The following is a 22,921-nucleotide window of genomic DNA, read 5'->3' as shown; positions in this document are numbered from 1 at the left end:
CACTTGGCATCATCACTGAGTGTTAGACCAAGGTGTGTATGTAATTTATTTTCAGTAACTGGTTCATCATAAAAATTTACAGCAGGGTGATCTTTATTATTTTTTCTAGAAAATATAACTGATTCTGTCTTAGCAGGATTAAATTTAATATCCCATTTATTAGCCCATTGTTTGATATTAATTAGATCATTAGTGAGACTTTGAGCTATTTCAATGGGGTTATTATCACATTTACCATACAGAGAGGTGTCATCTGCAAATAGTTTTATCTTATTAGAAACATAGTCAACAATATCATTAATATAGATTAAAAACATCAGTGGTCCGAGGACTGAGCCTTGAGGAACCCCAGCTTGAACAGGGTCAAATGTCGATACAAAACCTTCAGTTTGAACTCTCTGTTTTCTGTGTAATAAAAATTTTTTAAAACCAGTTTAAAAGATTACCTTTAATACCATATAACTCCAGCTTGTAAACCAGACCATCATGCCAAACCCTGTCAAATGCCTTACTAATATCGCAAAATATGTATCTAATTTCTTTGTTTTGATCAAGACATTTAACAATGGTATGGTAGATAGACAATAATTGATTTACAGTAGAGTCATTGGGTGTAAAGCCAGACTGATGTTTAGTGATAATTTTATAAGTGGTGAGGTAATTATATAAGTATTTAAAAATAATCTTTTCTAACATTTTACTAAAACATGATGTTACAGAGATTGGTCTATAGTTAGATACCTCATTGACTAATCCTTTACCTTTAAAGATAGCATTAATATTTGCCATTTTCCAGCTAAGTGGGATTACACCTGTTTCAAGAGTTTTGTTGAATAAAAGAGTAAGAGGTACATATATAGATGATAGTAGATTTTTTATGACTTTAGGAATCATATTGTCTGGTCCAGCAGGTTTGTTACTATTTAAGAGGAATAACTGATCTTTTACATCCTGCTGTGTTATAATAATGTTGTCAATGGAATGGGGGGGATTCTGGATAATTTCTGGAATTGGATCAGTATTTGCTGATGTTGTTGATATGGAAACAAAATATTTATTTAAACACTCAGCTTTGTCAAATGGATGTTGTATAAAAGTGTTGTTGTTTAATAGTGGGGGAATAGATGTAGATTTATTATTAATATTAAGGACATTTCTTGCAATTTTCCACCATTTATTGGGGGGAATAGATTTATCAGAAAGTGACTTTTGTAAATTTTCAATATATGCGTTTTTTGCTTCTCTTATCTTAGTAATAATTTCATTTCTCTTAATTCTATAATTTTCCCAATGGTGCATGGAATTAGTAGTTTTTGCTTTCCTATGAACTCTATTTCTTTGTCTTATAAGTAATCTGATATCATTAGTCATCCATTTCTTATCATTTGGTCTAACTGTAACATATTTACTTGGTACACATTCACTGATTAAATCATTTACAGTATTACATAAAATATTATTAAATTCATTCGTATCATGTATATTGATTAAATTATCCCAATCCTTCTCTAAAATATGTCTGTTCATCTTATCAAAATCAGCATCTTGATATATAAAGATTTTTTTACGATAAGATTGTTTTTTGAAAACTGAATAAGAGATAGTGAATTGAACCAGTGAATGGTCACTACATATTGGAGGAAGTACGGATGCATTTTTAATCAGACTTGTATTATTAGTAAAAACAATATCAATTGAAGTTGATGAAGTTGGGGTGATACGAGTAGAGTCCTTTATGAGCAAATTATTAATGTTGTAAATTGGCACAGAATATTGTTTTATGGTGTCGTTTATTGCCGATTTAATTAGAATTATGTAGTCAGTATGAAATAGTAAAGAGTTGTTAAATTTCCAAAGTCCTTTTCCTCGCTTAAAGTTTGTAAAAGTTAGTTCTATTATTGAGTGTGAGTGGTCTGATCTATAGCCTGGTTCTATGTTTGATGATGAAAGACTTGGTAATAGACTGTCTGAAATTAATATGTAATCTAGTCGTGCTTGTTTGATGGGTGTTTTTCTGTGCCATGTGTATCTTTTGGTGTGAGGGTGAAGTTCTCTATAAGTATCTATGAGTCCATATTCCTGGTTTAATTCTAGGACTTTATCTCTAGCATTGGGATTGTTTATGTTTTTGTAATTATAGCAATCTAGTGTAAAATCAAAAGTCATGTTAAAGTCCCCGCATAGTATATATTTATTATTACCCATATCTTCTATGATATTGGAAAGCCCCCCATAAAAATCAGGTTCGTCAGTATTAGGTTCATATAGTGTAATTAAAGTTAGTTTCTTCCCTTCTATTACAATATCTAAGGCTAATAAGTTACCATGATCATTTTTTCTTACCTGGAATATTTTATATTCAAAATCATTATTAAAGAGATTAGCTATGCCCCTAGAATTAGAATTGTATGAATTAAATATGCAATCGAAACCCCAATTTGAACGAATTGTCTTTTCCTTATCAAATGTAACATGAGTGTCTTGAAGGCAGTATATGTTGTATTTTTTGGATTTTAAATAATTAAATACGTCTTTTTGCTTGATAATATCTCCAAGACCCTGGCAGTTGGCGGATAAGATTTGTATACTATCAACGACGGACGGAGGTCATGGCACGAGATCGTGTTGGCCATGTTTGGCAGTACAGCCCAATATAACGAGTGAACTGCCAAACGAGGCCCTTTGATGGAAGAAGAAATGACCTAGGTCTACGGCACATATAAATACGTATAAAACACCACTTGCATTTAACAAAAAAACATGTAGACATATATACAGGCAAAATAGTCAGCAGGTTGGAACTCAAGAAAGATATTAATACATCACTTTATAATTGTACTAGGGTGCTGATCATTGCAATAGAGTCCCTCTGGAGTTAAACTATCCCCTGCCAGAGTTAAACTAAAAGATTTTTGCAAAAAAAAAACAAAAACAAAAACAGAATTTTCAAATTTTTGGACTTAGAATACTTCTGCGTTAAGTTTTTGATGCAAGTGTTGAAAGGTATTAATACATCATTTTATAATTGTACTAGGGTGCTGATATTTGGCAATAGAGTCCCTATGGAGTAAGACAATCCCTTCCTGGAGTAAAACTTAAAAAAAAAATGGATTTCATTTCATTTCAACAAATTTTATTGACAAAAATGATGGAATATAGTCAATTGGATTGAATAACAGGCTATGCCTATGTAAATTCTCTCCATAATGTAGATGGCAGGATAAATGGGCAATGTAATTATATGAAATTTAAAGATATCAATTATATATGTTAATTATTTTATATTTACCGGTATATTTGAAATGAAAAATTACAAGGAAAGAAAAAAGAAAGAACATAACATATATACATTATTATATGAATAAAGGGAGGCAACTCAGTGTTTAATTAAAAGGAAAAACATAAATATTCATCCACACTTCACACACATCCAGGACACATGAAGATAATGATATTCATATTTCATATATACATAAATATACAAGGAAGTTTTAAATATGTACTATAAGCCATAAAGTAAACACTGACCCAAAAGTCCATGTGCTATTATGCACAGGATAGTGTTACCAATAGCTGGTACCAATATATAAATATGATAGCTTGCATATATGTATTTACACTGTGAGAACAAGACAAGACAGACTGGTAAACAAACACAGAAAACAAAGACAGACAAAAGACATCTAGACAAAACCAAACATGCTCAGCCAGATACATTCAATGTCTTAGTCATATAAGAACGGGGACAACAGGTGCAAAAAGGTACCCTAATTATTACATGAAGAATAGGACTTTAAAAGATATTAGTCAAGACTATATTTATGTAGTTAGATCATGTAAAGATTAAAACGCCTGGATTTACCAATAAATAAATATACATCTTTAAGTATCTGCTTGTTTATAACTCCATCACAATCAGGACAACCTCTGAGAAAGATATTTACATCAGTATGATTATGATTTCCATCAGTATTGACAGAATTTAAAAGTGTAAGTCTAAGATCGATATATTTTGGGCACTCAAGAAAATAATGATGAACTGATTCATATTCAAAGGAACAAGTACAATAAGGGTTGTTAGTCTAAGTGGTCGTTAAACAGATCAAAATTAAATTACTGCAAAAATTTCTAAGTTGGCATCAGATAATATTTGCTCTTCTATCATCATCAGACTTAAAAATTAAAGCTGATTCACTACCAGTAACAGTATTGTTGTTTAGTTTGTGTTTGAAGGTTGTAATAGAGGGGGAGTTAAATAGATCATTTTCAGTGTTTGCAGTGCGACACATTAGAGGTAAGAAACTGTCAAAATAGTTGTTAGTCCTGCAGATTGGTGGATTAAAGAGCCTTGTTTGTCTGAGATTGTGAGGATTGTTATTTTGATTGTTAATAAAAGGAATTAGGACATTCTGTAAGTAGTCAGGTGACAGCCCATTCATTATTTTGTACATCATTATGTGTTGATGTTTATTTCTTCTTGATGATAGAGTTTCCCAACCAAGTTCATTATAAAGTGTATTGTGTGAAGTCCCTGATCTTAGCCCTATTATGATTCTGGCTGTTTCTAACTGGACGGATTCTAGGAGTTCCTCAGATTGTTGAGTGCAGTTATCCCATACTATATGTCTGCATATTCCAAAATTGGCCTAATAAATGCTATATAAATTTTGATTAGTGTTTTACGGCTTACTTTAGTTTTAATGTATCGGAGAATGTTTAATCTACTATAAGCTTTTTCATAAATATTTAAAATGTGTTGTTTCCAGGATGCGTCATCTTTAAAAGTCAATCCTAAGTGTTTATGGTCTGGTGTGTCAATGATTGGGCTGTCTTGGAATGATATTGGGGGGTGATTTTTGTTATGTTTTCTAGAGAAAATTAGAGATTTGGTTTTATTAGGGTTAAATTTTATGTCCCACGTGGCTGCCCATTCCCTAATGTTAGAGAGATCCTTAGTTAGACTTTGTGCTGCTTGTACTGGATTTTCATCTATTATGACATATAATGATGTGTCATTTGCAAATAATTTAATATTAATAGTAATGTTGTCAATTACATCATTTATATAAAGAAGAAAAAGGAATGGTCCAAGAACTGATCCCTGAGGTACTCCTGCATTTATTATCTTAAACTGTGAATGATAGCCTTCAGTGACTACTCTTTGTAATCTATCAGAAAGACAATTTTCAAACCATAAAAGCAGATTCCCATTAATTCCATATGTTTTCAATTTATGCAGGAGACCTTTATGCCAGACTCTATCGAAAGCTTTACTTATGTCGCAAAAGATAAATCTAAGCTCTTTTCCCCGGTCCATATTACTAACAATTTCATTATAGATAAAAAGTAGTTGATTGACAGTAGAATCACCAGGTATGAATCCAGATTGATGCTTAGTTATAATAGAGTTTTCAGTTAAGTAGTTATAGAGATATTTAAATACTATTTTTCCCATTATTTTACTGAAACAGGAGGTTATTGAGATTGGTCTATAGTTAGAAATATCATTTGTTGAACCATTCCCTTTATATATAGCATTTATGTTTGATTGTTTACAGCTAACTGGTAATATTCCTGTGTTAAGTGATTTATTAAATAAAAGACAGAGGGGTAGTGCAAGGGAGTTACTCATTTTTTTTTATCAACTTTAGGGATTATACCATCAGGACCAGAGGGTTTATTTACATTAAGAGTGTTGAGTTGGTCAGACACATCTTGTTCTGTAATATGAATGTTAGTTAGTGAGTAGGGAGTGTAGGGTTGTGCTGTTTGGGGTAATTCAAGATCAGGTGTGGAGGTAGAGATATTAGCAAAGTGATTGTTAAGGATTTTTTCTTTTTAAATCTGTGGGGTTTTTTGCTTTTGTTTTTTGTTTTAAATCTTTGGACTTTGTGTTAAGTTTATGTTGTGAGTGTTGAAAGGCATAGTAATACATGGTATTAGGTTCCCTGTGGGGGTTAAACTGTCCCTTGCCGGAATTAAACTGAAAGATTTTTTTGGGGAAAAAACACATTTTTTTTTTGTACAAATGTTGAAAGCTATTAACACATCACTTTACGGTTGTACTAGGGTGCTGATATTTGTTAAAATGGTCGTCCCTATGGAGTTACACTATCCCTTCTTGGGGTGAAACTGAAAATAAAACAATGTGAAAATGCTCACACTAGACAATTTATACCGGTCCAAATTTTTCAAGGGAGACAACTCTCGTAAGGATAATATTTTATCATAAAATTGAAGAAATATGTCCAAAAGCAATTACATTTGTATTTAATATATTCATTTAATCTACAACAGCATAGCTTGTCTCCCGAATGTTTGTCAATAAATAATTGATATACATGTATATATATATAAATTGGAATGGTTTTGAAAATTGCATGAATTCACAAAACATAATCTGATCAAGTAAACAATATAAATATTATTAATGCAATTTGCCAAACCATTCCAATTAATATATTTTAATTATTTATTGACAAACATTTGCGAGACGAGCTTTCCTGTTATCCAACAGCTCTTGTTGCATATAGCTAGAACAACTCATCGATTAAATAAGTGGACAGAGAGACTTATTGCGACCTTATATCATTATCAGAGACATGTTCGTTATAATAGATGATATAGTGCTTCAGCATTTAAAATCCAGTTATATAATAGTGTTTTTCGTCTCTCATACCATGGCACCTATTTGAGTGATTAAAAAAATAATGTTCACATACATGTATCATCGATGCACTCTCTCAATGCAATGAGTTTTCAAATATCATGGTGATCGGAGAATTATATACATAGAGAATACAGGGTCAGTGTCTTAAAATATAAGCTGTTTTTTGGCGAGGGTAAAGAAAGACAAAAGTGGCGAGCCTTGGTCTCTGTCACGAGCCAAAAATATAGCTTATTTTTTAAGACACTGACCATGTATTCTATTTATCCTGCAACAGTCATAAAAATAATCATCAAAAATAATCATTTTGAACTGAAACGGTGTCAAAAATGACAGAAATATGTTCGTCTTTTAAACGTAGTTTCCCTTTGAAGTAGGTCAGTCGAACGGACGCACGTGCAAAGATTCCAAAATACAGCTGTTTTCCGTCACTGCCGTATACAGCAAAAATATATACGGTGTGTGTGTGTGTGTGTGTGTGTGTGTGTGTGTGTGTGTGTGTGTGAGTATGTATGTATGTAGGACGTAATAATCATACTAAATTAGGAATAAAGGAACACATTTTATTATTATTTGTGTTGTCGATAACAGTTTGAGTAGCAAGAATATAAACTTAATTATTCAGGGAATATTATGTTTATCATAATAGAATAAACCTGTCATATATAACTGATAATCAAATTAATATTTTCACTAATCTTTTACATACAATGATTCTAAGGACTCTGATATTGAAGGGGAAATGGTCAAGAGGTCAACGTTATCTATTATAGTAAATCAGTACTGTACTTGGAAGGCATACGAAGTAGCGACAACAACATCATGCCAGTCAGGGTATTGATTAATTTAACAATTACTAGGGCTGATTGATGTGTTGTGAGCCTCATATTGAAGGATTTGAATTTTGCCGGACATATTGTATTATTTTTCAACATAATCCCCTTCAGAATCTATACACTTTTGCCAACGGTGTTTAAGGGCTTCAATGGCACTTTCATATAACTCATTTTCTTGACTGCTCCACTGCATGTATGACGTCATCATCGGACTGAAAGTGCGTGTCTGAAATAGCTGTTTTCATATTTGGAAATAGACACAAGTCTGATGGAGCGAGATTTGGTGAATAAGGCGGATGCTCAATCAATTTAAAGCCACAATCGGGAATGGCAGCCATGACAATGACAGATTTGTGAACAGGAGTATGGTCCTGAAAGAATAACACAACTTTAGCGAGAATACCATCTGCATCCCAGAAAACCGAGGTCATAACCTTCCCATCAGATAGAAAAGTCTTTGGCGGGGGAGAGCAGGGGTGCCTCCATTGTTTCGATTGTTGTTTGGCCTCTGAGGTTACATGATGGACCCATGTTTCATCAACAGTGACAAATCTCTGAAGAAAGTTGCAAGATCTTCCTCAAAAAAGGTTAAGATCAGCACGCGATAGTGTGCCTCCCACCTTTTCACCGCAGTATATGAAAGGGTATCTTTCCATAGTGTTGCTACCATACCATTATGGATATCTTTACGTGATAAACCTTTTTATACAAATCGTGGATCACTGCTCTTTCATCGATTTTGTCCATTTTGCAAAAGTCGCTTGCCTTGTTTACTTTAGAGTACTACCTTGTCGATATGAACATCCTTGAGCACTTCCTTCAATATGAGGCTCACAACATATCAATCAGCCCTCGTACTTTTTAAATCCGAATCCATTCCTTCCTCCGTCAGTTAATATTTATATTTGACAATATAGATATGGCGTTTGTAACCAAGTCGTTTTTCTCCCTCTTACAACCAAGTGCTTTCTTATACATTCAATGTCTGTCATTTATATATTTATTTATTATAAACGGCCAGGTAATGGGCGCGGGCACCGTGTGGAGCTTTTAATGAGGATACTCGTTTATAATGGTGGTTTAGTAAGATGCTACAATCAACACCCGGATATGAATTAATTGATTCATAAATTGATGTAGTTCTTATTACGGACCCGCTCTATATTTCCAGGTGTTCTTCCTGGTGCCTCTGGATAATGGCATTTATATCACTTCAATAAAGCTTTATAGTAAGAATCAATTGTCGGGTTAACTACTGAATACTGTACCTAGAAATGTACGATGTACATATAGTAAGTTTATGATATATAAAAAGACCTATAGATTAATGAATCATAGCAGATTATAATCAGTATATTAGACATATGACACACAATAATAAATCATTGGTATAATTGGACACTCACCGTAATCATCATTAGAGGGTTTCTCATGTGTCTCGTTAAAATCCCAACCAGCGCCATCTTGTGTTCATAAAAATCTAGTTACGATCTTTGTTTACCAGTGTGCAAGGTAACGCTACTTCCTACTGATAAAGCTTATCAGATAAATATTCCCTAACATCAGTTAGCGCACAGTCTAAAAACAAGTCCCAGGCACGGAACAGAAAAAAATAGTATCATACAGGCTATCATGGTGATGAGCGGACATTATTTTCAATAAGCATACGATTCTGATATAGAGCGTTTGAGCTTTGCACATCATTGATTGAATACCGAAGGTTTTATGCTCTATTAAATTGTTAAGATGAAGTTCAAAGAATGATTAAATGTAGTTGTATATATAGGGTGTTTTTGCGGTTAGACGATAAATATGTAACATGTACTGTTACTGCAAATTGTAAATAAAATGTATTTACATACTAATTAACATGAATTGCCAATGTGAACTTTCTGTGTTCAGTATTAGATGTAAGAACTCTTTATTTACATGATAACTATTATATAGGGAAAGGGCTTAATATAAGTTTGATAACTTGTGCCCAATTCCCATGTATATATTAAGATACAATAAAATATGTTTAAATCAAAATGATAACTAACTCTTCTGCTTTTGATACTAAAACCGTGAAATCAGTTAATTGGTTATATATTACAACAATCAGTTACCTACTGCAACAATCGGAAACCTATCACAATAATCGATCTCCTATTACAATAATCCGTTACTTACTACAACAATCAGTCACCAATTACATCAATAAGTTTCCTATTACAACAATCGGTTACCTATTACAACCATCGGAAACCTATTACATCACTAATTCAATGTACTAGAATAGAGTTGTTTTTTTGCGGTTAGACGATAAGGATGTAACATGGACTGTTAATGTAAATTGTAAATAAAATGTATTTAAATACTAATTAACATGAATTGTCAATGTGAGCTTTCTGTGTTCAGTATTAGATGTAAGAACTTTTTATTTACATGATAACTAACTGTTCTGCTTTTGACCAAATCTATGAAATCGGTTAAATGGTTATCTATTACAACAATCAGTTTCATATTACAACAATCGGAAACCTACTACAACAATCGGCAGCCTAGTACAACAATCGGTTTCCTATTACATAAATTGTTAACCTATTACATTATCCGGTCACTTATTACACCAATACGATTCCTATTACAACAATCGATTATCTATTACAACAATTGATTACCTATTACAACAATCGATTACCTATTTCATTAATTGGTTATCTTTTACATTTGGTTTTGTACAGTCTTGTATCAGTGATATCAAATTATAAACCAAGATGTATACTTGTGTTATACCGAATCAATGTATTGCATAGTTTGATTGCGCGGATTTCAATACAAGCATGCTACATTCTTCAAATGAAATAACACTTGGTGAAAAGATCATATAAAGGAATTTTACTTAGTAACAGCCCTTTCATACTGGAAGGTGAATGGCAGAACTTAGGCCAGGTGGGAGTGTGTTTCATGATATGAATATTGATTTTACTAGTTTTGTGCTTGACAACATTAAAATGTTCACAGGAAAACAATGAAAACATACAATCCACACGTCGCACATGCTTGTGTAAATGACATAAAACAAACAAACACAACAATTCGGTGAATAACTGTTCCGCACTTATGTTATATGCCAAAAACGAGAGGTTTGATGTGAAAATATATCGACACGCCGCATCCCCTTTACCGAAGAATAAAGTATGAAGTCCCCCTCCCCGTCCCCCACCCCATCCCCATCCCATCCCTACCGTATCTCGATCCCTATTTATATGACTGTGTTTTGAGTTTTCAGCTGATATTTACTCAGGGGTTCGTGAATTGTGTATAGTCTCGGCCGTGTTAAATTCTTGCGTCATCGTTGTTGAATTTAAATGTGTTATCTTAAGTTTCATCAGTCTCCTTACTTCCTGTTGTTGCCATTGATTAAAGTGATGTGGTTTTAGTTGGTGTGTACTAAATATTTGGTTGTTACGTACTGAGTCTCTAGTTATTTTTGTGCTAGATATCTAGTTGTTGCGTAAGCATCTACTTGTTGCTCACTAAATCCACTCTTACTTACTAAGCCTTTAGTTGTGTAATAAGTGTCTAGTTGTGTACTAAGTGTCTAGTTGTACACTTAATTTCTAGTTGTGTACAAAGTCTCTAGTTGTGTAATAAGTGTCTAGTTGTGTACTAAGTGTCTAGTTGTACACTTAGTTTCTAGTTGTGTACAAAGTCTCTAGTTGTGTACTAAGTGTGTAGTTGTGTACTAAGTGCCTAGTTGTGTACTAAGTGTGTAGTTGTATACTAAGTGTCTAGTTGTGTACTAACTGTCTAGTTGTGTACTAAGTGTCTAAGTGCCGCGGTGGCCGAGTGGTTAAGGTGTCCCGACACTTTAACACTAGCCCTCCACGTCTGGGTTGCGAGTTCGAAACCTACGTGGGGCAGTTGCCAGGTACTGACCGTAGGCCGGTGGTTTTTCTCCGGGTACTCCGGCTTTCCTCCACCTCCAAAACCTGGCACGTCCTTAAATGACCCTGGCTGTTAATAGGACGTTAAACACAAACAAACCAAAACCAAACTAAGTGTGTAGTTGTGTACTAAGTGTGTAGTTGTGTACTAAGTGTGTAGTTGTGTACTAAGTGTGTAGTTGTGTACTAAGTGTCTAGTTGTGTACTAAGTATCTAAGTGCCGCGTTGGCCGAGTGGTTAAGGTGTCCCGACACTTTAACACTAGCCCTCCACGTCTGGGTTGCGAGTTCGAAACCTACGTGGGGCAGTTGCCAGGTACTGACCGTAGGCCGGTAGTTTTTCTCCGGGTACTCCGGCTTTCCTCTAACCTCCAAAACCTGGCACGTCCTTAAATGACCCTGGCTGTTAATAGGACGTTAAACACAAACAAACCAAAACCAAACTAAGTGTGTAGTTGTGTACTAAGTGTCTAGTTGTGTACTAAGTGTCTAGTTGTGTACTAAGGGTCTAGTTGTTACTAAGTGTCTAGTTGTGTACTAAGTCTCTACTTGTTGCGTACTTAATTTCTGACGTACTAAATCTCTTGTTGTTATGTATTAAATATCTAGTTATGTACTAAGTGACTCGTTGTTATGTACTTAGTATTTAGTTTTTATATACTATGTGACTAGTTATTATGTACTAAGTGACTAGTTGTTATGTACTTAGTGACTAGTTATGTACTAAAAGTGACTAGTTGTTATGTACTAAGTAACTAGTTGTTATGTACTCAGTGACTAGTTGTTATGTACTAAGTGACTAGTTGTTATGTACTAAGTGACAAGTTGTTATGTACTAAGTGACTAGTTGTTATGTACTAAGTGACTAGTTGTTAAGTACTAAGTGACTAGTTGTTATGTACTAAGTGACTAGTTGTTATGTACTAAGTGACTCGTTGTTATGTACTAAGTGACTAGTTGTTATGTACTAAGTGACTAGTTGTTATGTACTAAGTGACTAGTTGTTATGTACTAAGTGACTCGTTGTTATGTACTGACTAGTTGTTATGTACTAAGTGACAAGTTGTTATGTACTAAGTGACTAGTTGTTATGTACTAAGTGACTAGTTGTTAAGTACTAAGTGACTAGTTGTTATGTACTAAGTGACTAGTTGTTATGTACTAAGTGACTCGTTGTTATGTACTAAGTGACTAGTTGTTATGTACTAAGTGACTAGTTGTTATGTACTAAGTGACTAGTTGTTATGTACTAAGTGACTCGTTGTTATGTACTAAGTGACAAGTTGTTATGTACTCAGTGACAAGTTGTTATGTACTAAGTGACTAGTTGTTAAGTACTAAGTGAATAGTTGTTATGTACTAAGTGACAAGTTGTTATGTACTCAGTGACAAGTTGTTATGTACTAAGTGACAAGTTGTTATGTACTAAGTGACAAGTTGTTATGTACTAAGTGACTCGTTGTTATGTACTAAGTGACTAGTTGTTATGTACTCAGTGACAAGTTGTTATGTACTAAGTGACAAGTTGTTATGTACTCAGTGACTAGTTGTTATGTACTAAGTGACTAGTTGTTAAGTACTAAGTGACTAGTTGTTATGTTCTAAGTGACTAGTTGTTATGTACTAAGTGGCTCGTTGTTATGTACTAAGTGACTAGTTGTTATGTACTAAGTGACTAGTTGTTATGTACTAAGTGACTAGTTGTTAAGTACTAAGTGACTAGTTGTTATGTACTCAGTGACTAGTTGTTATGTACTAAGTGACTAGTTGTTATGTACTCAGTGACAAGTTGTTATGTACTCAGTGACTAGTTGTTAAGTACTAAGTGACTAGTTGTTAAGTACTAAGTGACAAGTTGTTATGTTCTCAGTGACTAGTTGTTAAGTACTAAGTGACTAGTTGTTATGTACTAAGTGACTAGTTGTTAAGTACTAAGTGACTAGTTTTGATGTTCTCAGTGACTAGTTGTTATGTACTCAGTGACTAGTTGTTAAGTACTAAGTGACTAGTTGTTATGTTCTCAGTGACTAGTTGTTATGTACTAAGTGACTAGTTGTTATGTACTAAGTGACAAGTTGTTATGTACTCAGTGACTAGTTGTTAAGTACTAAGTGACTAGTTGTTAAGTACTAAGTGACTAGTTGTTATGTACTCAGTGACTAGTTGTTAAGTACTAAGTGACTAGTTGTTATGTACTAAGTGACTAGTTGTTATGTACTAAGTGACTAGTTGTTAAGTACTAAGTGACTAGTTGTTAAGTACTAAGTGACTAGTTGTTATGTACTAAGTGACTCGTTGTTATGTACTAAGTGACTAGTTGTTAAGTACTAAGTGACTAGTTGTTATGTTCTCAGTGACTAGTTGCTAAGTACTAAGTGACTTGTTGTTATGTACTCAGTGACTAGTTGTTATGTACTAAGTGACTAGTTGTTGCCCACTAGATATGTTGTTGTTGCGTGCCAGTGTGTCTGTTACGTTAGGTTTCGGATCTATTTTGAGTTTTCTATGTGACCCACGTTCTAATTTTTTACATTGATATCGCTCCAGTAACCAGCTTGTTTCTGTTTGTTATCTATTGTTCATCCTCGGTATCTTCTTTCTTCCTTAGTCACCCATGATTTTGTCCAATAACACCCACCATACAGGTGTAGAATAACACAATCCAATTCGTGTGCTCGCCGTCCACATATCATGTATACATCGTCCGCACAGAAACCATACAGTGTCTAGTCCACAACTAGGGAATCAGATCACAAATTCTGTGATAGAGTAGATTATTGTGGTTCAAAATTATATGGAAACTAGGACTGAACATAGCGATTACTTGATGCAAAGATCAAAGGTAAATAGAGAATAATCATAACATAATTGATCTGTTCAGTGTTAACTGTATTTAGGGGGTTGTGATAGTTCGATCGGTTAGAATTTTAGCCTATGTAACCTCAGGTGAAGATTTGTGGTGCGTAGTTTGAAGCTCCCAATCTGTAGTAGATCAATCTATGCTGTCGTGGTTGTGTCTTAGAGACATATTTGCGGTGGATGCCATGCGATGGGCCTGCTTTATATCTTCTTAAAGGAGACCTTGACTCGAAATGACACCGGCTGTTCACGGGACGATAAACCAACCAACCAAACACAAACAAATAAGGTTTTGCGTCAGGGAGACCGCTTGTTTCGATATTCCTGAATAAAACAGTTAAATTTACCTAGAATTATGGTACAATGTTGACAAGAATGCTGACGCTAAATGTGTTGTTTTGAGGCATGGCATAAGGAATGGGAAGTCTGGGTTGCTGGGTTATTTTATGCTAAGTGGGATGGCCATGGCCTGGTGTAGGTCAGGTGGGCTCTTCTGGAGTATCTGAGGATACATTGGCTCTAGTAGGCAGATAAACTATAAACTTACAGGTGTAAGACAAACGGCAGATAACGGTAGTTGGTGTCTAAAAGTTGGTACTTCACTGATGATATTGATATATAACATATATATAGCTGTCAAAGACTATAGGAAATTATAATGAAATGCGAAGAAGCCAGGGACTTACTTAGGAGTGTATATACCTCAGCCAATCAGTTACAGCTCAACATGAAATACAGCGGAACGTTTTGAATACAGAGTACTGTATTAGAATCAGCACACATTGTGTTGAAAGAAATTTAGAACTGTGTATAATAACCTTAAAATTGTAGCCCCATTTTGATTCCAACAACATTTAGTTTATTTGAAGTACAGTAGACTTTATCATACCACTTACCTTCTCTCTGCACATCATATGTTGTACATTATTACGTATCATTAAGCTCCACGGAAACCCCTTTTATTAGTAACGCCCGATTGTTGTGGTTAGGTATGATGTTATGCTATGTCTACTTCATCAATCACTCGGCATACCTCTTGGTACCAATACCCAAGTGCTCAACAGATCTTACCCAGATGCCTTTACCTGACGTCGGTACCACACATTGTATTTTTAACTGTACTCAGAAAGTTGTGAAGAATGTGCACAAGTTTAAAAACCATTTTAACGGCATTATCTGGGAACCGTCTTTCTGTGGGAGAATTATTGTTTTTGAAGTCGGGGGAAATAATTTTTCAGAAACTTTGATATATCTCGTGCAATATCATCAAGTAATTTTATATGTCAAACTGCTCAAGGAAATGTTGGTATATATAACACATAATGGAATAATCTTGTAAAACATCCCAGACAGATCTTGGAGTCCACCATTGAATGATTCATATTAATCGAATGAAAGACTTTTCTCTTCTTTCACTATCCTTAGAAACATTTGATAACTGTATATAACACTGTATAGCAGACGCAACCTCCAATTGTCAGAATTAAAGGTGGTCATATTCTTTGCCATCCATTTAGTTCTTTCAATCAGACGTGCATGCACAACTGAAGACCAAAGGGAACCTCTGCATTCAAAATAGAGAAAGAGTTTCAGTTGTCAAAATCCAAGATGACTGCCTGTTGGCCATTTTGTTGTCAGGATTGTACTTTACAGGAATATACACAACTAAGAACCAATGGGAATCTACATTGATATTTGAGAACCATCCCTTCGGTACTTTCTGAGATATAGAGATAAAAAACCTCAACTGTCAAAATCTAAGATGGCCGCCTGTCGGCCGTGTTGTTTTCATATCGGTCTCAAAATGCAATATACACACCTAGGGACTAACGGAAACTTATCATACATTTGAGAAAGGTCCCTCAGTACTTTCTGAGAAATAGCGATAACAATAATTGTTTATAGAGGGACGGACGGACCACCGACGCAGGGCGATTTGAATAGTCCACCATATGATGAGTGGCTAATAAATATTGCATAATCAGTTATAAACAGGCAATGACTTTATATATTAATAAAGTGAACCCATACTCCACATGTGAATTAAGAAGTGTATGAGATAGAACACAGACAAAATATTTCTTTTATGCAGATCAAAATGTAGGTCAGAGTTACATACTTTTGATACATGACACACTACTAAGAAGAATGCATACCCAGAGTATGGATTGATTGACAAGTTATGTCGAAGATAGTGCCTGGGCACTTTTTGTTTGTTTGATGTAGGTCAAAGGTCAAAATGGCGTCCACATTCGAATGATCTTTCTTGCATCATTGATTAAAAACTGATGTTGTCTCTACTTTTCTCATCTTACCTCTCTCCCTTTCAATCAGTTGGAACAGGAGGAACTAACACAAAAAATCTGAGAAAAATCACTAATGAACATTCTGAGAATTAGCAATAAAAAACTTCAACTAATATCCCAAGTGCCCCCTATCAGTCATTTAGATCAGTCTTAACATTAAGCATGCCTAATAAAGGAAAAGAGAACCCACACGTCAAGTTCGAAAAATATCCTACTTCACAAGAAGTCAACTGCAAAATTCCAAAAGGGCCGACTTTCCGCCATTTTGTTTTCCTAGTCAATCTCAAAATTGATCAGGCACAACCAGAATGTGATACTATTCTCGAGCGGGCTAGCCAAGTTTGACCAAGATATGAACTTCATAAGCGTAATTTAAGGAGGTGAAACGGAATAAAATTCAAAATAGTGCTATAAACATGGTCGTTACTAGCAAAATTAGCCGCATAAATCCGACCTCTCGACGGGGAAAGAAATGAAATACCGATACATACAGACAGAGATACGGACACACATACCCAAGAAGCAAGACCTTTAGGAACGACATCCAACAGGAAAGAGAATAAACACCAATTAACAAACTGAAGACTAGCATGTTGTGTTAGTGTGGCACCTCCCATAGCCAGTATTAGTCCATTGCTTATGAATGAAGGGGGCGGACAACAGGCGGACGACAAAGGGCCATTGTGGTTCGGCTAAAAATTTGACAAACTACTGACACATGTATTGTCATCTTCATTTGGTCTCTGCGTTGTCTTTTATAATTCTTATTCCTGGTACCTGAATTCCGTATAGTATATTTAGCAAAACTACACACGTCTATACACAATATGGTAAAAATGATATTTATAACATATTTTACATAACAAAAGACACATAATACTGTTCTGTTTACAGAAGTTAAATAAAGATATATGAACTAACACAATAAATAATTTTTGACTTCCTTGTAATTACGAGTGGTGTGTTGGGATTCCTGTAGAGAAGGCATGCTTAGAGCTTTCAGCAAATAGGTGCTAAACGGGTCAAACACAGTAAATTATATCTCAAGTTATTTATGCATTATTTTGAAATACATTTGATTACCTTTGTTGAATAATATATGATTTCAATGAGAAGTGTTTAAAAGTCGCTCGTAACTTTCGTTAATGCTAAACAAGAAGTCAGAGGTGCCCTGTGTAAAGTAATAACAAAGCATATCAACTGTATTTTTTACATTAGCACGTATTTATTGTAAAAGATAAGCAAATGATCCTTCATTGCGTTGTATGGACCAGATGATTTCGTTAGAATCGCACTCCGTTCGTCTGTTGTGTGTACAGATGTCTGATAGCTGATATCGCTGACTTTGTTTTATCGTCCACGAATCTTACATGCTTCATGTGCACATAGAACATTTTGCTTAAATGTAGGTTATCTAAAAAATGTCACAAGGAGTTTAACTGTCAGTTTAGTACATAATCATCGTAAGATAAATGTGATAATACTATAGCCACGTTTCGTGAAATGATACAGCACTTAAAGTATGAAATTGTCCGAATAACATAAAAAATTACAACTTAAAAGTGTTACGATAGCAACCGTCAGTATCTAACTATTAAAAGCTAAATCTCCCAGGACAGGACGGATACTGCAATACAGGCAAAAGACCCCGGGCTACAATCGCCCTATTCACTTCTGAAAGAAAATAGACGAAGACTTCGGCAATAAAAGTAAGTAAACAAAGTAGATACATTTTACTTACACATGGCAGAGGTGGAAAATAGGGACTAAGCGATATTTATAAATAATGGAAATTTAGTGGTGTCAATAAGGTTCGGCCTAGGTCAATATTTTTCTGAAGTACTGAGTCGATATAACACCATATTGGCCAAAAAGTATTTACTTTTCATATTACATTTGTACATATCTACCCGTAATTGCCTTATACGAGTAGATATTTTAAATTTAAATATCAAAAATTAATTAATTACATAAACTAAATAAAAAAGCTTCAAACCAATAAAATACTTTAATCAGTATATTACAAATTATCTAAGGCAAATGTACCATCATATCCCGCCGTTTTGGGAATATCAATATATAATTGATATGAAAATAGAAACACGGAGTACCTATATGTTCTGACTGTTCTGTAAATACTTATCATTGTTATAAAATGCACAATAAGATCAGATGGATTGTTTACTACCTTCACAATCAGAAGTGTTATAACGGGAAGAACTACAGCCAAGAATCCGGCAATGCAAGTGACAAGAATCCCTGCAGAATAAATAATAAGGCTTGACATGTATTATGTGATTGATGTACTTATATTATTGAAAATGCGTGACACTTATGTAATCACACCTTATCTCATTTAATAACATTTCAACCCTACTATTGTGTCGAGAAATTAAGTGGAAGTTGAATCATATTACTCTCTGATAAATAGACAGTAGTGTATTTGTAATTCCATCAATACATATGCCATGCATGACGTCTTCATATTAAATGCTCTTGCGCTTTACAATTACATGTAGTTTTGCCATCTCTTGAGGGCTAAATGTTGTTTTTTAAAATGTTTCCTTTTTATAAACTGTATTCTCTCAAAAGAACTTAAAGAAGCGAGAATTGGAATCTTTTCCTCAAGATGTTTAAACAGAAACTAAATTGACGTACTTCACGTATAAAGAAGATTTATCATGGAAGAGCAGACACCAGATATAAGCGAGAGATACAAATACATCCATATGGATTACATTTATTGTCGCTTTATACTACTTTGGGGGTTAATGACTGTCCGAATGATCATCAACGGGCAAATATTTGATGTTGGTGTAGCCATTACTATGACGCAAGTACCATACAACGTGCTAATACCGACAAGTGGTAAATACATAAACAGTAATACACTATTTGGATCTAGGAGAAAGGAAAACGACATAATAATATACAAATGATCTTAGCTTACAAAAGGATGTTGACATCGTAAGTTTGGTATTCTTTTTTAGGAATACAATACTTTACCGGTGGAGTTTGTATGGATGTCCGTGTCTTTGTCCTTATATTGTTTAGAGGGCGCCTTCGTGTGTACTGTAGAATCTATAAACAAAGAGGTATTATAACGTCCTGGCAGATTTGTATGGTATAGAATAGGAAGTTTGGAATGCATTTTAGGAAAACAAAAACAAGACTTTACCTGTTATATCAGTATGGATGTCCGTGTCTTTGTCCTTATATTGTTTTAAGGGCACCTTCGTGTATATGGTAGAATCTATAAACAAACAGGTAGAATAACGTTTTGATGGATTTGTATGATATTTCTAATCAAACAAAAAATAGATATAAAATGATGTCCCGGAGTAAGTACGACACTTGCCATCTAATCCACTGTTTGATATTCTAACAGTTTGTCTTACATTTAAGTTTGAAGAGAAATAAGACACACATACCATCGGTAGTACTAGTGAATTCTGTGGTGACCGTACCAGGACTCTCAGATAAGTCGTTCTTGTTAGGGTTGTGCTGTGTTACATTCAAAGTAAGCCTGCAACGAGTATATTGTTCCACTCACAAATATTTACATGACAATCTAAACTCATTTACACTTATACTAGTGGGGTGACACCTAAAGGAGTGTCACAGAAAGAATGAAGTGTAGTTAGGGAAGATAACTCTGGATGAGCACGAAAGCCAGAAAAAAATAAATCCTGAGGGTGATACAGAAATGTCCGTCTTGAGTTCAGAGGTTCCATGCACGAGTCCTGGTTTACATCAAAATCGTTCAATGTCAATATTTCGACCAATAATAAGCAGCAGCGTGGTTATATGGCAAGAAAATCCGTGAGGTTGAATTTGCATCTAAAATTTGACCGATTGAATTCCTCAATGTGGTTGCTATGGCAATGAATCCCATGTGGTTGAATTCGAATTCCCCTATTTACAAAAATGTACCATTTTGCATCCAAATCCATTGTCTAAACTTCGACAAATCAGAAGCCTTGATATGGCAATGATACCCATGCAATGGAATTCGCAGTCCCCTAATACCAATACAATGTATATACCATATACCAATGGTAATCGAAATCAAACAATATCTAAATTTTCACCAGTCAGAGGCAAATAAGTCTGTGGTGGCCATCTTGGCTGACCGATCGGAAAATAAAAGATCAGTTGCAAACCCCATGACATTGAAGAACATTTGTGTCAATTTTTTTTTAAGTTGGGCACTAAATAGATTATTGGTTATCTTATAACACTGGTAACCCAAAAAAACCTTTATTTCCTTTCCTTTGGCATAAATACCTTCACTTGCTCTTAATTTCCTCACTTTCACTTAATTTTCTCACTTGCACTTAATTTATTCGCGCGACATTTAAAACTCTCAAATACGTTTAAATATTAATACTGGCGCGAGGAAATTGAAGGTTTGAGGGTTACCACTGTAATAATTTTCATAATTCTTCAGTTTTCTGGAATATGACACATTAATTGATTATGAGACATCAATTGGCATCTATGCAAGCATACGTTAGGGTCTCTCGTGTGTTGTTGTTCAGTGAGGTAGTCACCCACTACTATAAGGAGACCCAGCCTCAAAACGATCCTGATTGCAATATATACACGTGGTGATAAAACAACCAAACAATCAACCCTAAGTTCATCTTAGTAACAGATGTACTCGCGGTATTCTAATCGATAAATAATTACATAAACGATCAAAGATAAAAACAAATGTCATGTATATCATTATGATGTCAAAATCAGGGCTTCTAGGGACCACAGAACCAAATCAAAAATAGATTGTGGGTTTTTCCCGTTTGGGCAGAAGATTTAATAGGAAGGTGAATGCATCCGGGCCTACTGATTGGATATTTAGGTGACTGGTGACGTAACATCCGCCACCTCTCGATAAAATACGACCCTTTTTCAAAACCCTATTGTGGCCGTTCTATGAAAGATATAGAAAAACTAAAGATACGCTTTTCTTCAGAACTATCTCTTCTTGTTATGTTTGGAGTTTCAGATTTTTGGATTGAAACGCTGATTTTTAAGGACCGGTTAAACAGAAGCTACCGGTCAAAGTGACGATTTTGGCATGTTTGACCCAAAATATCTCATAAATACGAATTTCCACAGGGATACCAAATACATCCAGACCTAGATCGAGCCGAGTTTTACAATGGTTCAAAAGACCATCAAAATTGTATGTGCCATTTTTTCCGCTCCCAAATCGCTACAATAGCCGGCAAAATAGGCGAATTAGCTCATACTATCATTACGTTCCGTAAGGAACGATAACGAGTTATCGTTCCTTACTACACTTCATTCTTTATCAAACGAACATACTATTGAGTTTATGATAATTTTAAAAATAAACCATTGGCGGTAAGATACTCACTCGACAGAGCCATACTGGTTCGGTGCGGTCGCTATCCTATGAAATGGATCTGAAGTATGAAGATCGAGACACGTCTTGAATATTGGATTCCTATCCGACGACATTCCGTAACAATCGCAGACAAGTATAAGGAACTTGTTAGGAATCGACATGTTCACCTCAAATGGCATGTGACTAGAGCTGTCCAGGGTAAAGTCTATGTACATAGCGTGTTTGTGAGGGCGAGCTGTGCAGCTCCTGACTGAAGAGTCGCTTCCACATTGTGTGCATGTGGAATCACTGCAGGGGACATGAGGGCAGTCGCCATCACTATTCACAGAGGAAAGTCAAACATTTACACATTTATAAATCATGTAGTCATTAACTCCCCTGTTTCAATATTGGGAAAGGTCTATTTCGATTTTCTTATCGTTCCTTTTGGATTTCCATACCCATAGGTGACATTTTGTATAATCTTTAAAAATGAAAATAGTTTTTATTGGACCCAAAATGTTGATAGGTTATGATATCACTTGATGGACAATATTTATACAAATATACTGGTAACAATATATCTATATTCTGTCATATGTATCGTAAATATAGGATATTAATCGGAATTAATTAATTAATTACGAGAATGTGTTACATGTCAATTCAAAAGTATCTGTGTTCTGCTGGTGAACCTTGGTTAGGCTTATTCTGTACTTGCTGAAATAAATTATGTGTTTTTGTTTTCTTTGTGCTTTCGTTTTAGATATTTACCAGTGATCAAATATATCAGTTCCAATGTAAATCAGGGCGATTATTGACACGTATCAGACATTATTTGGACATGTTTTACTGATAACCTTTGGTGGTCAACGTTAATCTATATTGGCGATAAGAATTCTACTGCTGACCTATTAGTACTTAGTCATCACAAGAATTTAAAAAGTTTCTTAAATACTGTGATTAGTA

General features: G+C 34.6%; 1 protein-coding gene across 1 annotated transcript; it reads right to left on the bottom strand.

Moving 5' to 3' along the window:
* Positions 1-19,532: 19,532 nt before the first annotated feature.
* On the bottom strand, positions 19,533-22,157 carry LOC117326671. Its single transcript, XM_033883398.1, has 4 exons — positions 21,983-22,157; positions 20,031-20,125; positions 19,778-19,852; positions 19,533-19,680 (listed from the first exon to the last, which is right to left on the bottom strand). The coding sequence occupies exons 1-4, from the start codon at positions 22,150-22,152 to the stop codon at positions 19,586-19,588; spliced, it is 435 nt and encodes a 144-aa protein (XP_033739289.1). The 5' UTR covers positions 22,153-22,157; the 3' UTR covers positions 19,533-19,585.
* Between the last annotated feature and the right edge of the window lie 764 nt (positions 22,158-22,921).

This window comes from Pecten maximus, chromosome 5, assembly GCF_902652985.1.
Source record: "Pecten maximus chromosome 5, xPecMax1.1, whole genome shotgun sequence".
Taxonomy (NCBI): Eukaryota; Metazoa; Mollusca; class Bivalvia; order Pectinida; family Pectinidae; genus Pecten; species Pecten maximus.
Note: the sequence above shows the minus strand (reverse complement) of the source record. Positions and strands in the feature narration are given on the sequence as shown.

Excerpts from the sequence above, each read along its gene's own strand:
- LOC117326671 (XM_033883398.1), bottom strand. The coding sequence starts at position 22,152 with ATGCCATTTGAGGTGAACATGTCGATTCCTAACAAGTTCCTTATACTT. Across the intron at positions 20,126-21,982 it reads AACCAGTATGGCTCTGTCGA|GCTTACTTTGAATGTAACAC; the intron begins GTGAGTATCTTA and ends TACTCGTTGCAG. Across the intron at positions 19,853-20,030 it reads ATTCACTAGTACTACCGATG|ATTCTACCATATACACGAAG; the intron begins GTATGTGTGTCT and ends GTTTGTTTATAG.